Source organism: Lynx canadensis, chromosome E1 (assembly GCF_007474595.2).
Source record: "Lynx canadensis isolate LIC74 chromosome E1, mLynCan4.pri.v2, whole genome shotgun sequence".
Taxonomy (NCBI): Eukaryota; Metazoa; Chordata; class Mammalia; order Carnivora; family Felidae; genus Lynx; species Lynx canadensis.
Window position 1 is genome coordinate 58369720 of NC_044316.2, and position 13863 is coordinate 58383582.

Consider the following 13863-nt stretch of genomic DNA (forward strand, 5'->3'; position numbering starts at 1 on the left):
TTGGTGTTTGCTCTGCTTTCTGAGAAATTTCGGCCCCTTGGCATCCAGCCTGTCCCTTAGCATTTTTCGTCTCAGTTGTCACACTGATTTACAAGAACTTTGATTTTTCTCTAAACGACCCCGTTTCGTGTTAATCTTGCTCCTGTTCACAATCGCGGTGTCTGGTCTTTCTGAGATTATTGTCATTTTCGGCTTAGAGGTTTCCCTTGCCTTTTGTCCCCAGAGTTTCTTGTTTCCTCCAAGTCCTTATGTGGATGTTTTTCTGTCTTTCACGTTAAAGACCCCCCCCCCCCCCCCCCCCCCGTGTGTCTGGGAATTCTTGCGTCTGTATGAAGAGGGGGGGCCTAGCGAACCGGCTGTAGCCCCTGAGGGTGGTGTAACTGGGCCTCAAGGGCACGTTAGGTCCTGTCCCAGGGGTGGTCAGACCAGCGTGGGGGGCACAGGCCCGGCGGCCGGGGTCCTGGGGGTGGAGAGACGGGAGGGGCTGGAGGACCGTCTGCATCTGGTGTGGGTGTTCTGGTCCTCTCTCAGGGTCCTGCTCCTGCCTCCCCTCCTCCGCTGCCCACGGCGTGTGTCCCTCTTTGTTACAACCCCTCCGTCGTCTTCTGAGGGAGGACATGCGTCCGGGCACGCCTGATTCTCCCGTTGCCAAACTCGCTCCGCGTCAGAGCTGTCGCTGACTGAGGTGGAGACGGGCGGGCGGCCTGCTGTCTAGAATGGGGTGTGCGTGAAAATCGGACCTCTTCTCCAGCCTTTCGATCCAGGCCTCCTTACTTTCTCCCTCCTCTCCAACGACCTGTGTGACCTGTGTGTATGCCGCCAGGGAATCCCAGCCTGCCCGCTGCGGGCTGGCGGCCCTCGCCTTGGGGCCCAACTCGGCCTTGGCCGTGGCTGCGGGTCTGCTTTTCAATTCCACGCCCCACCACCCTCCTGCTCTGGCTGTGATCTTTTCCGCTCCTCCCAGCCCGTCGTGGTTTGTGACTTTTCCAAGACCTTGTCTGTTGTGGCCCTGGAGCGGGTTTGGGGAGGGAGGGAGGCGGGCGATGTCCACACGGTCACATGCGCCCGGAGGTGCCTAGAAGGGACCGTGCTTGCTTTGTTGTGGAAAGTCATGAACAAGCTGGGGCGGGGGGTAGGGGGGGTTGTGGGGAGACCAGTGGGTCCTTACTGAGGAAGAATGACGGCGAGTGCGTTCACGCAAGTTGCGTTTCGAGCAGTGAGGACGGTAACTATGGGGAAAATAAAGTAGAACGGTACCGCGAGTAGAGGTTTGACTTCTGACGTTCCTTTGTGGTTTCCAAGTGGATCTGGAAGAGGTGATCAGAAAACATGCGGAGGACCTCAACGGTAAACGTCTGAGCGACGCCGTGACCGTGAGGTTGTCGCCCGCCTCCCCGGACGTAAAGAGGACGACACATTACAGCCTGAGCCCCCAGGTCCAGGAGATGGCCAGGAAGATGGACTGGTTGAAGGACAGCCACCTCTTCCAGGTGTTCTGGGCGGAAGCCGCGAGGGCGCTGAGCGAGCCCGGGGAGGAGCTGGAAGGGCAGATACTTCAGCCTGAAGAAGCGTATAAATATCTGTACTGCCCTTGTTTCGAGAAGTATCAGAATCTGTATGAGGATCTGAAGTCAGGAGAGATCACCTTTCAGGAGGTCAATGTCATGTTCAACGACTTTGTGAATAAATACAACAACCTCACTTTCGAGCTCCAGCTTATGTGTGCCCTGGACAGCAGCGACCAAAGAGACTGGATCGGTGACCGTGTTGGGCAGATCAGGGAGTACCATCACCTGCATCAGGCCGTCAGCTCAGCCAAGGTCATCCTGAAGGTCAAGGACAGTTTGGGCCTGACCGGTGACTTCCGTGTCCTGCACACGTTGTTAAACTTTGTAAGTTATTTGCCAGGGACCCCTGGGGTGGGGGGCTGGGAAGTTGGCGGGGGCGTCTCACGGGCTCTCTGGGTTCTCGAGGCTGGACGGGATGGTTCCGCAGCCTCCCCGCAACAGTTCTAGATTGCACCTCATTCGATGCCAGCTCATGCCCAGGGCCTTGTTTCCACCTTTGTTTATAAACAGTGTGAGTGCCGTTGGCACTCGCTGTTTTCCCGGGTCGGCGTGAGGTTCGAGAACTGGGGAACGGGCGATGACCCTCTTTCAGTAGCCGGGGATTCGGAGGGAGTGATCTGGTCTCATGGGGCTAGAGAGGGGGGCTGGAGGGGCAAAAGAGGGGTTGGTTTCGCCCGGCTCTGTGCGTCCCCTGGTGCCAGCAAGGAGCGGTCCACGGCAGGCTGTCTCTGCTACGGGCAAGAACCGGGTCGGTGCCATGCGGTGTGTTCCTTCAGGCGAGCATTTACAGGGTATCCCGTGACCTGCGGTATGGTATAGACGCTTGCGATGATGATTAAAGCTTAGCACAAAATTTGGAATTAAAGCACACGTAACCTTGAATCCCAGCAGCGTGCTCTCGAGTAAGTCACTGCTCCGGGGGTCCGCGTCCTTACCCGCGAAGTAGGAAAAGTAGCAGTTTTTACCTGGCTGCGTTCTGGCACACGTTGCTTGGCAGAACGCCAGGCACGGAGCAGGGGTGGTTCCTGTACCGATTCCGGGGACAGCAGGGGGGTTCTGGCGTCTCGGGGACAGGGGCTCCATGTGCCTGCCTCCGGCTCCCGCCAGTGCGGGAAGGGCGGGGACGGGGCCTCCGGGACGGTCGTCGCTACGGCTCCAACTCCAGGGCTCCAGGTAACCCCGTCCCGCGCACAGTAGAGCCTTGTCTTGCAGACGGACAACTTCAACCAGTTCCGCCACGAGAAGCTGGACCAGATCAGCAAGCAGCTCATCCAGGCCAAAAAGCTGCTACAGGACATCACTGAGCCCCGGTGCCAGTGTCTGAACGAGCTGTCCCTGAGGAAGGAGTTCATTAGCTGGGTCCGGGAGGCCCTCGGAGGTACGGCGGTCGGCGTCTGGAGGGAGTGTTCAGATGGCTCGTGGGGGGGGGGGGGGGGGGGGGGGGGGGGGGCAAGCCCTCCACTTGCTCACGTGCTGCCTGAAGAACAGAGATGCTGTCTGAGTCAGGTCGATGCACAGCATTTGCCGCAGCGATTGCCGGCACAGTTTATTTCAGGGCGGTGTTTCTTACGTTCTGGTATAGAAAGCATTTCCTCGGCTACTGTTTTCCCCCCACTCTGGATGCTTGCTCTGAACAGTGGAGGGTCATTTTCTTACAAATCCTGCTCCCTTTTGCTTTTTCCTGGGCTTGATTTTAGCTACAAAACAAGGTGAGCCCTCGTCCGCAGAGAGTTTGGATTACGTCACACTCGGTGGTGTTCTGTGTGTTCCTTTTTGGGCCAGGGGCTTGGCAGCCTTTTTCGTCTTGTGGCTTGGGCGCCTTTTGGCAGAGGGGGTGCGCAGAAGGGAGGAGGGGAGGTACGGAAGAGAGGTGGAGGAAGCAGGGGAGAGGGGAGGCGGCTCTGGTGTGCAGGGGGGAGGCTGTCTGTCCTCCAGAGCCCCCATGCTTGCCACCGTGGGCTCCCCGGCCCGCTTTGACGCACATCCTTTGATTCGTAAGTTGCCCGAAGAGAGGTCCTTCCATCCCTTGATGGTTAACTGTCGACACAGTGTTTACCAGCTGAGCCCGCGTCTTTTTCGTGTAAGACGGTGGCGTCGTGCAGATGAAATAAAGCGAGGTTCACGGCAGCCCCGTGGGGTGCCTGGATGTCGCTGTGGTTCCGTGAGGCCAGGTGCTGAGCAGTAGTGTCGGCGTCAGCTGCAAAAGAAAGATGGCCCCGGATCTGTGCTAAGAGCAGAAAGTCGATAAGCAAGACCCTAAAATTTCAGCAGTATCCGTTTATACCTCACCAAGGATCCTCGCTCGAGGTCAGAATGCCGGGCCGTCCTAGAGCCGCCCCGCACCCACCCCCTCACCTGTCCCCCTCCGCCCCAAGGCGTCCACGAGCTGAAGGTGTTTGTGGACCTGGCCTCCATCTCCGCGGGGGAGAACGACATCGACGTGGACCGGGTGGCCTGCTTCCACGATGCCGTGCAGGGCTACTCCCCGCTGCTGTACAAGCTGGACACGAGCGCGGGGTTCGACGAGTTCATGACCCATCTCGGGGAACTGTGGAGGGCCCTGAACAACGACGCATACCTGCCCCATAAGCTGGTAAGTCTTACTTCTGGCTTCAGGCGAGCAGACAAAGCCGCGTGGGCGATTGCAACACCGCCAGAGGCGTGACTGCGAACTATGCCACCAGAATGACAGGGGTGGACGCGGCATTTTAAAATGATGTTTCTCTTGGGCAGACGCCTGGGTGGCTCAGTCGCTTAAGCGTCCGACTTTGGCTCGGGTCACGAGCTCACAGTCCGTGGGTTCGAGCCCCGCGTCGGGCTCTGTGCTCACAGCTCAGAGCCTGGAGCCCGCTTCCCATTCTGTGTCTCCCTCTCTCCCTGCCCCTCCCCTGCTCGTGCTCTGTCTCCGTCTGTCTGTCTGTCTGTCTGTCTGTCTCAAAAATAAAACATTAAAAAAAAATTTTTAATGATTTTTCTTTATAGTTTAATTATTTTGAGAGAGAGTCCAGGCAAGAGTGCGGGAGGGGCAGTGAGAGAGGGAGAGAATCCCAAGCAGGCTCTGTACTGTCAGCACAGAGCCTGACGTGGGGCTTGAACTCACGAACCCTGAGATCGTGACCTGAGACGAAATCAGGAGTCGGACGCTCAACCGACTGAGCCCCCTGGGAGCCCCTAAAATGATGTTTAAAACCAGTTTTCCTTCATACATGGAAATGCCTTCTCTCCCTTATTACGTTAGAAAGTGTAATTCAGAATTGCATGTAAATTAACTACAAATCCCGTCATGCAAAACACTCATGGACAGAAGACTGACATGTGACCAGTGTTTTTTTTTTGAACGGTAGTAACTGTTACTTAATTCTGTATATCGCTTGGTATTTTCCATATTTTCCGTAAATGGTATAAATTAACGTTTTAAATTTATATGTTTGTAGAATATATATTAATTTGTATTTTGTAAATTATATTTTGTGTACATTTGTAAAACATATATTAATTTATATTTACTTAATTCATAAGTAAGCTCTACACCCAACACAGGGCTTGAACTCAGGACCCTGAGATCAAGGGTCACATGCTCTACCGGCTGAGCCAGCCAGGTGCCCCTAGAAATCCATTTTTTATCAGAAAGAAAATGAACGTGGGGCCCCTGGGTGGCTCAGTCAGTGAAGCATCCGACTTCAGCTCAAGTCCTGGTCTCTGTTTGTGGGTTCGAGCCCCACGTCGGGCTCTGCGCTGACAGCTCGGAGCCTGGAGCCTGCTTCGGATTCTGTGTCTCCCTCTCTGCCCCCACCCCATGCTCTGTCTCTCTCTGTCTCAAAAATAAATAAAACTTTGAAAAAAAAATCTTTAAAACGAACGTGGTAGTTTAAGTAAACCACGTGCACCAGGGTTCGAGCAGACCCACACCACATCATGTGGCTAGTCTGCAGAGGCCATGTCTGGCCAGCCGCAACTGGCCAGAGGGTGAGGGAGGAGGGTGAGGGAGGAAAGGGGAAACAGAAGGACAGGTCGAGGCATCTCCGTTTCTACTGCTGGAAGCTTACTTGCCCACAAAACATCTCCCTCATCGTTTCTCCTTAGTGCTTCCGGTTGGACTTGGGGTCCCCAGAAGCACACGGAGAACGTAAGGCCACGGTGCCCTTGCTCCATCCGGCCTCACCCCCGCCTGGGGGCCCGGGAGAACCAAGCCTTCCCCCGTCCCGTCCACGTGCCCCCGCGTGCTAGCCAGGGCACTGGCCACGGGTGGGGACACGGACAATCAGCCCGTTAGAAAAAGGGCAACACTGTGGGGCAGCGACCCGAGCGGGACAGGGGAGAGGACAGCGGGTGAGGAGAGCCTCACCCAGGGTGACTGCACTCCCAGCGGGACACAGGGAAGAGGGGCGTACACCGCGGGAGCGGAGGAGGGGGACCACGGGAAGAAGAGAAAGAAGGTGTCCCTCCTGTCCCAACAGTGCGACTCTGCCAGGAACTTAGAGTGGCTGAAAACGGTGAAGGAAAGTCACGGTTCAGTAGAGCTCACTTCCCTGTCTCTGGCCACGGCCATCAACGACAAAGGCTGCTATATCATCAGGGCCCCCGCAGATGGCCAAAAGGTGAGCCACCCCACGTCCCGGCACTGCTGTGATCTGTACGGGCTGCTGTCACTTGGGGGGGGGGGGTGGGGGGCTCTGCCTCCAGAAAACCAGCTTCTGCACTGGCACTTGCCTCCAGATCTCCCCAGACACGGTTCTACGGTTATCCCTTCCCGAGAGCCACGGAGGCCGCGAGGAGACGCGAGACTTCTCTTTGGAAGAGCTCAAGGAGCTTTTGAACAAGCTGATGCTGATGTCTGGCAAGAAAGATCACAGCAATGTTCAAGTAGAGATATTTTCCAAGGTGAGGACTCTCACTGCCCGCGGGCCGGACAGCTCAGGAGGGTCTGAGTTGGCATTAAGTGCTAGGAGGCACTCCGCTTTAAATCTGTCGGGGGGCGGGGGGGGGACAGCGGGCCTGCAGAATGCAGGAACCCGAATTCAAGACGCCAAGAGATGTCTAAGCCACGACGGGCCCATTCGGTCGGTGGTCCCGTCTTAAGGTGCGCAGGCTGAATTGTCTGTTAGTTCTCTGCGTCGCAGGGGAGACGGCCGGCGGAGGGGTCCCAGAAGGAGACTTCTGTTGCTTCGATCTCTGTGAATCAGCAAGAACCCCCCAATACCAGAAGATTTAGATCGTAGCTCTTGGTCAAAATTAAAAGCGAACGTACCGTTAAAGGAGTATCCGTTTACGGAACAGCCCCTGGCCTCTGTCGAGGGTTTTTTCTTTCAAGGCTATCTGTACCTCATGCCAGTAGCCTTTATCCTCAAGAGAGTCCCCTCGGGAGGCTGATTATGTAAAGAGGAGACAAGGCCTCCGCGGCGAGCCCCGCGCGTCCGAGGCCGCGCCGGGAAGCGCGCAAAGACCCGAACCCGAGGGGCGCTTCCCCCTCGGCTCCCGCGTCGCCCGTGACACGGCTCCCGCTTCCGTTCGCCACAGGTGTTCTGCAACGTGCAGAGGCTCGTGGAGTCCTTCATAAACCTGTACGCCGCCGGGAACATGCTGTTCAGAACCTGGACGGCCCAGGTGCACTGCTCCCCTCGACACGGCGTCTCCATCCAGATGGACTTCCGCCTGGAGCCTGCGGTCCAGCTCAAGGGCAGCGGCTCGGTAGCAGAGCTCTTGGAGGCCGTCAGCAGGCAGCTGGAGCACTTCCTGGACCGCTGGGAGGCCTTCGTGGCAGAGAAGCGGGCCAAGCACTTTTACCTCAACTACTACACCGCCGAGCAGCTGGCGTACCTGAGCACGGAGCTCAAGAAAGCGACGCCCAGCGACGCCGCCCTCACCATGCTGTCCTTCATCAAAGGCAACTGCACCCCGAAGGACGTCGCGAAGGCCCTCAAGGGGCCCCGCGGGGAGGCTGCCAGGCACGAGGAGAAGACGGTGATCCGAGGGCTGCCGGTGATGCTCCTGCGGGAGCTCAGCCTGGCGGGCAAGCTGAGGGCCGTCCTAGAGCAGTCGCTGGCGTGCATGAGCGCCTTCCTGCCCCACTGCCTGGACCTGGAGGCCCTCGGCCGATGCCTGGCCCTCCTGGGGTGGATGCGCGGGTGCCCCGTGGAGCGCCAGCTGCCCAAGGGCCTGCACGTCGGCCGGCCCAACCTCATCGTCTGCGGCCACTCCGAGGTCTTGCTGGCCGCGCTGGCCGTCTACATGCACACCCCGCAGCAGCCCCTGCCCACCTTCGACGAGGTGCTGCTCTGCACCCCGGCGACCACCTTGGAGGAGGTGGCTCTGCTCCTGCGTCGCTGCTTGACCCCGGGCTCCCGGGGGCAGGGCGTCTACAGCCTGCTGTACGCGGACCTGCTGAGCTACGAGGTGGCCAGCCAGGCGGAGGCACTCTTCCTGAGCCTGTGCTCACAGCCGCACCACGAGGACTTCCAGCTGGTGATGGTGTGCGACAGCGAGCGGGAGCACTGTCACCTGCCCTCCGCCTTCAGCCAGCACAAGGTCCCGGTCACCCCCCAGGCGCCCCTGCCGGACATCCAGGCCTACCTGGCGCGGCACTTCCAGGTCCCCGCGCACACGCCGTCGGCCGCCGACGTGTTCCGGGACCGGACGTGCGTGGGCATCGTGGCGTCCAAGCGCGCGGGCGTCGGTAATGACCGCTGCCGGGGTGGGCGGGCCCCTCGGGTCGCGGGGGCCATCCGACGGCCCTTCCCCCTGCAGCGGGGGGGGGGGCGGCTCGGATGGAGCCCTCTGTAGGCGGGGACACGGAGTCTCGGGGAGGTTTTGGCTCTCTGAGGTTGTGAATCGGGGCGATGGTTTGTTTCACCCGTTCCAAATTTTGCACAGAGAAGCGACTTGCAACAAGTCTTCCTGGTCCACGGTCCTGCCGCCTGATTTCCATACTCTAACGTTTCAGGGAAGTCTCTCTACGTGGAGAGATTGCACAGCAGACTGACGATGAAGCTGAGAGGAGAAAACGTGCCCCTTAAGGTCATCCGATTGATCGACCCTCAGGTGGATGAGAACCAAGTACTGAGTTCCCTCCTGCCTTTCCTGAAGGCCCGCTATCAGACCAGACCCATGATATTCCACTTTGACGTGACCTCTTCGGTAAGTGCCCCGGGGTCTTGGTCGCGCGGCCGCTTCGGGAAAGTCAGCGTCCTCTTCCCACGCGTATTGATACTCAGTATCACCGCGTCCAAGGACCGAGCACGACAGTCCCCAGGGCTGGGAGGACGGGCCGTCTTCTGTCTAAGCGCTCCTACACCTGCGTGATTCTGTCTTTAGGTGCAGACCGGACTGTGGGTGTTCATTTTCAAACTCCTCATCCTGCAGTACTTAATGGATATAAATGGGAAAATGTGGCTCCGGAACCCGTGCCATTTATACATCATCGAAATCCTGGAAAGGACCCCAGCAGTGCTCAAGACGCCTTCCAAACGGGTGTGTACCACAGGGCATTTTCACGTCTCTGCACCGGTACGCCCACTGCTCCCTTAGCAAAGCAGCTGAGCACGGTGTTAGTAAAGACAATTCAGTCTTTAAAATTATTTTTCTGATGATGTCTGGAATGAAAATACCGTCATCTGTCAGCAGTATCTTATGTTTGTTTTGTTCACTTCGGGATTCATGCTGTTGGCGTTAAATGCCAGCAGTGCTCGCAATGCAGTAAGTTCGTCTGCTGGACACGGTCCGTCTTTCTTAATGCCAGCCAAGATGGGAAGGAGGCTTTTGTCATGTACATTTCTTTTTTTGAGAGAGAGAGAGAGAGAGAGAGACAGCATGTGCAAACTGGGGAAGGGCAGGGAGAGAGGGAGAGCGAGAATCTCAAGCAGGCCCTATGCTCAGTGCAGAGCCCAACATGGGGCTCGATCCCACAACCCCGGGATCATGACCTGAGCTGGATGTTCAGCTGACCGAACCATCCAGGCGCCCCCTGTCGTGTACATTTCTAAACGAAAGGGTGGGCATCTTGCACACGCGTGCTTAATAGAGATTTTGTTTCAGGGGGCGCCTGGGTGGCTCAGTCAGTTGAGCGCCCAACTTCAGCTCAGGTCATGATCTCACCGTAGGTGGGTTCGAGCCCCGCGTCGGGCTCTGTGCTGATGGCTCAGAGCCTGGAGCCTGCTTCGGATTCTGTGTCTCCTTCTCTTTCTGTTCCTCCCCTGCTCATGCTCTGTTTCTCTCTCTCTCTCTCTCTCTCTCTCTCTCTCTCTCAAAAATAAATAAAGATTAAAGAAAAAATTTAGAGATTTTGTTTCAGGAAGTCGGGTAGAAAAGACTTAGCAGCTGAGAAGGTAAGTTCCCACGATGCCTCAGCATACAAAAGAAAGCAGTGTCGTGTACAAAGGAGGCTGCGGAAATCAGTTGACGCAAAGTAGTCGCTCATAAAGGCCCGTCCGGTGCAGACCGCGTGAAGGGTTAAGGTGCAGAACGATGGTTCGGAAAACGGAGCCATACGCGTTTTCTTTGTGTCTCCCCTTTCCAGAGTACACACGGCCCCCAGTTCAGTTTTCTCGACATCTTCCCAAGAGTCACCTGCCGGCCTCCCAAAGAAGTGATCGATATGGAGCTGAATCCCGAGGAGGACTCCAGAGATCCGGGGATGGACCAGGGAGTGTTCCAAAGCGAGACTTTCCAGAGGCCTTACCAGTATCTGAGACGGTTCCACCAGAAAGAAAACCTGGACTCGTTCCTGTACCAAGAAGGCTGTGTGGAAGGCACCCCTACGGAATGCCTGCAGTATTTCCTGATCTACTGTGGGGTGATAGATCCATCCTGGTCAGAGCTCCGGAACTTTGCCGGGTTCCTCAATTACCAGCTCCGAGATTGCGAGGGTTCCCTCTTCTGCAACCCAGACGTAACTGGAGACACGCTGGGGGGCTTCAAGAACTTTGTGGTCACCTTCATGATCTTCATGGCAAGAGATTTCGCCACACCAACCCTTCACACGTCCGACCAAAGCCCAGGGAGGTACGCGGTCCCCATGGATGGGGTCAGGGAAGAAGATCTCGCCCCTTTCACTCTCCGGAGGAGGTGGGAGTCCGAGCCTCACCCGTACGTGTTCTTCAACGGCGACCACACGTCCATGACATTCATAGGCTTCCACATCCAGCCCAACCAGAACGGCAGCCTTGACGCGGTGGATCTCTCCAGCAGGACGGTCATCAAGAAAGACGTCATGGCGATGGAACTGTACCGGGGGCTGTCACTCCAGAGGGTGCCCTTCAACGTTGACTTTGACCAGCTGCCCAGGCATGAGAAACTGGAAAGGCTGTGCCTGGCGTTAGGGATCCAGTGGCCCATGGACCCCGATGAAACCTATGAGCTCACCATGGACAACATGCTTAAGATCCTCGCCATCGAGATGCGGTTCCGGTGTGGGATCCCCGTTATCATCATGGGGGAGACCGGCTGCGGGAAAACCAGACTCATTAAGTTCCTCAGCGACCTGCGGCGTGGGAGCACCCAAGCTGAAACCATGAAGTTGGTCAAGGTCCACGGGGGAACGACGGCGGAGATGATCTACTCCAAAGTCCGGGAGGCCGAGGAACTCGCCGTCTTCAACAAGAAGCAGCATCAGCTGGGCACCATCTTGTTTTTCGATGAAGCCAACACAACGGAAGCCATAAGCTGCATCAAGGAAGTCCTGTGCGATCGTACCGTGAACGGCCAGCCCCTGGCCAAGGACTCGGGCCTGCACATCATAGCCGCCTGCAACCCTTACCGGAAGCACTCGCAGGAGATGATCCGCCGTTTGGAGGCGGCCGGTTTGGGGTACAGGGTCCGCTCGGAGGACACGGCGGAGAAGCTTGGCTCCACCCCTCTCCGGCAGCTGGTGTACCGGGTCCACGCTCTGCCGCCGAGCCTCATCCCCCTGGTGTGGGACTTCGGCCAGCTGAATGACACCGCCGAGAAGCTCTATATCCAGCAGATCGTGCAGAGGACGGTGGACTCCGTCGGCGTGGGCGAGGCCCACATCCGGGCCATCACGGAGGTGCTCTCCGCCTCGCAGAGCTTCATGAGGAAGAGAGGAAACGAGTGTGGCTTTGTCAGCCTCAGGGACGTGGAGCGCTGTGTCCGAGTCTTCACGTGGTTTCACGACCACAGCGTGATGCTCCTGTCCCGGCTGGACGCCTTCCTCTGCGGGGCTGACGTGGACCAGAGCGGCTTCGAGAGGGATCCCGTCCTCTGGTCCCTGGTGCTGGCCCTCGGGGTGTGCTATCACGCCTCCTTAGAACAGAAGGAGTCCTATTGGAAGACCATGTGCAGGCTCTTTCCGGAACCCTACAACGACAGCAAGGTCGTCCTGGAGGAGATAACTCGAACGCAGGATCTCTTCCTGGATGGCGTGTCTTTGCGGAAAACCATCGCCAGGAACTCGGCTTTGAAGGAGAACGTCTTCATGATGGTCATCTGCATCGAGCTGAAGATTCCTCTCTTCCTGGTGGGGAAGCCCGGCAGCTCTAAATCTCTTGCCAAGACCATCGTGGCGGATGCCATGCAAGGCCCGGCGGCCCACTCAGACCTCTTCCGCAACCTGAAGCAGGTCCACCTGGTGTCGTTCCAGTGCAGCCCCCACTCCACCCCGCAGGGCATCATAAGCACCTTCAAGCAGTGTGCCCGCTTCCAGCAGGGCAAGGACCTGCAGGAGTACGTGTCCGTGGTGGTGTTGGACGAGGTGGGGCTGGCCGAGGACTCGCCCAAGATGCCCCTGAAGGCGCTGCACCCGCTGCTGGAGTACGGCTGCATCGAAGACGATCCTGCCCCCCACCAAAAGGTTGGCTTCATAGGCATTTCCAACTGGGCCCTGGACCCCGCCAAGATGAACCGGGGCATTTTCGTGTCGCGCGGCAGTCCCAGCAAGAAGGAGCTCATGGAGAGCGCCAAGGGTATCTGCTCCTCGGAGCCCCTGGTTCAACAGAGAGTGCAGGGCTTCTTTGCGCCCTTTGCCAGAGCCTATGAAACGGTGTGCAGGAAGCAAGACAAGGAGTTCTTCGGGCTCCGCGACTACTACAGCCTCATCAAGATGGTCTTCGCCAGGGCGAAGGCTTCTGATAAAGAGCCTTCCCCGCAAGACATCGCGCAGGCCGTCCTCCGCAACTTCAGCGGCAAAGACGACATCCACGCGCTGGACATTTTTACGGCCGCCTTGCCCGAGGCGAAGTGCTCAGAGGCGGTCAGCACCATAGAGCTGATCGAGCAGAACATGTGCGGCCGCCTCCAGAAGGCGGCGGGCGGGGAGCCGGACGAGTCCGAGTCCCGCTACCTGCTCGTGCTGACCAGAAACTACGCGGCCCTCCAGGTCCTGCAGCAGATGTTCTTCAGGGACGACCAGCAGCCGGAGATCATTTTCGGCTCCAGCTTTCCCCGGGACCAAGAGTACGCCCAGATCTGCAGGAACATCAACCGGGTGAAGATCTGCATGGAGACCGGCAAGACGGTGGTGCTGCTCAACCTCCAGAGCCTCTACGAGAGCCTGTACGACGCGCTCAACCAGTACTACGTCTACCTGGGAGGCCAGAAGTACGTGGACCTCGGGCTGGGGACCCATCGGGTCAAGTGCCGGGTGCACCCCGACTTCCGGTTGATCGTCATCGAGGAGAAAGACGTCGTCTACAAACAGTTCCCCATCCCTCTCATCAACCGGCTGGAGAAGCACTACCTGGACATCAACACCGTCCTGGAGAAGTGGCAGAGAAGGGTCGTGGAGGAGCTCAAGGCCTGGGTGGAGAGGTTCGTGGACGTGAAAGCTCAGCACTTTGCAGGCGGACACAGATACAGCCCTTCCGAAGTCTTCGTCGGGTACCACTCGGACGCTTGTGCCTCTGTGGTGCTGCAGGTCACGGAGAGGCTAGGCCGCGGGGCCTTGACCGACGAACTTTACCAGAGGGTGTGCGAGGAGGCCAAGTCGATACTGCTGGGCTGTGCCACGCCGGACGCCGTGGTCCGCCTGGGCGCTTCCTCCCTGGGCCTGTTCACCGCCCAGGCGCTGTCTCGGGAGTACTATCACACGCAGCAGCACAGCTCCTTTGCGGACTTCCTCCGGGCCCAGCTGCGCACGGTGGACCCCGAGCGCCACCTGGAACGCCGCATCGTCTTCACGGAGGTGATTGTCTCGCTACGCTTGTACCCTGGTCCCCTTTCACCCCAGAGGCCTTGGGTGGATCCCTAGGGTCCAGAACTCAGGACTCCTTTCAAGGCAGTGCGTAGGAGGGGCGCCTGGGGGGCTCGGTCGGTTGGGCGTCCGACTTCGGCTCAGGTCACGATC

General features: G+C 58.1%; 1 protein-coding gene across 1 annotated transcript in view; it reads left to right on the top strand.

Moving 5' to 3' along the window:
• The window catches only part of RNF213 (ring finger protein 213), a 105188-nt gene that overhangs the window by 46620 nt on the left and 44705 nt on the right, over positions 1-13863 (top strand). Inside the window, 9 exon segments of the mRNA XM_030297021.2 lie at positions 1303-1892; positions 2781-2946; positions 3944-4161; positions 6026-6166; positions 6285-6449; positions 7086-8241; positions 8509-8702; positions 8880-9035; positions 10081-13701. Coding sequence (XP_030152881.1) covers positions 1303-1892; positions 2781-2946; positions 3944-4161; positions 6026-6166; positions 6285-6449; positions 7086-8241; positions 8509-8702; positions 8880-9035; positions 10081-13701 — 6407 coding nt within the window.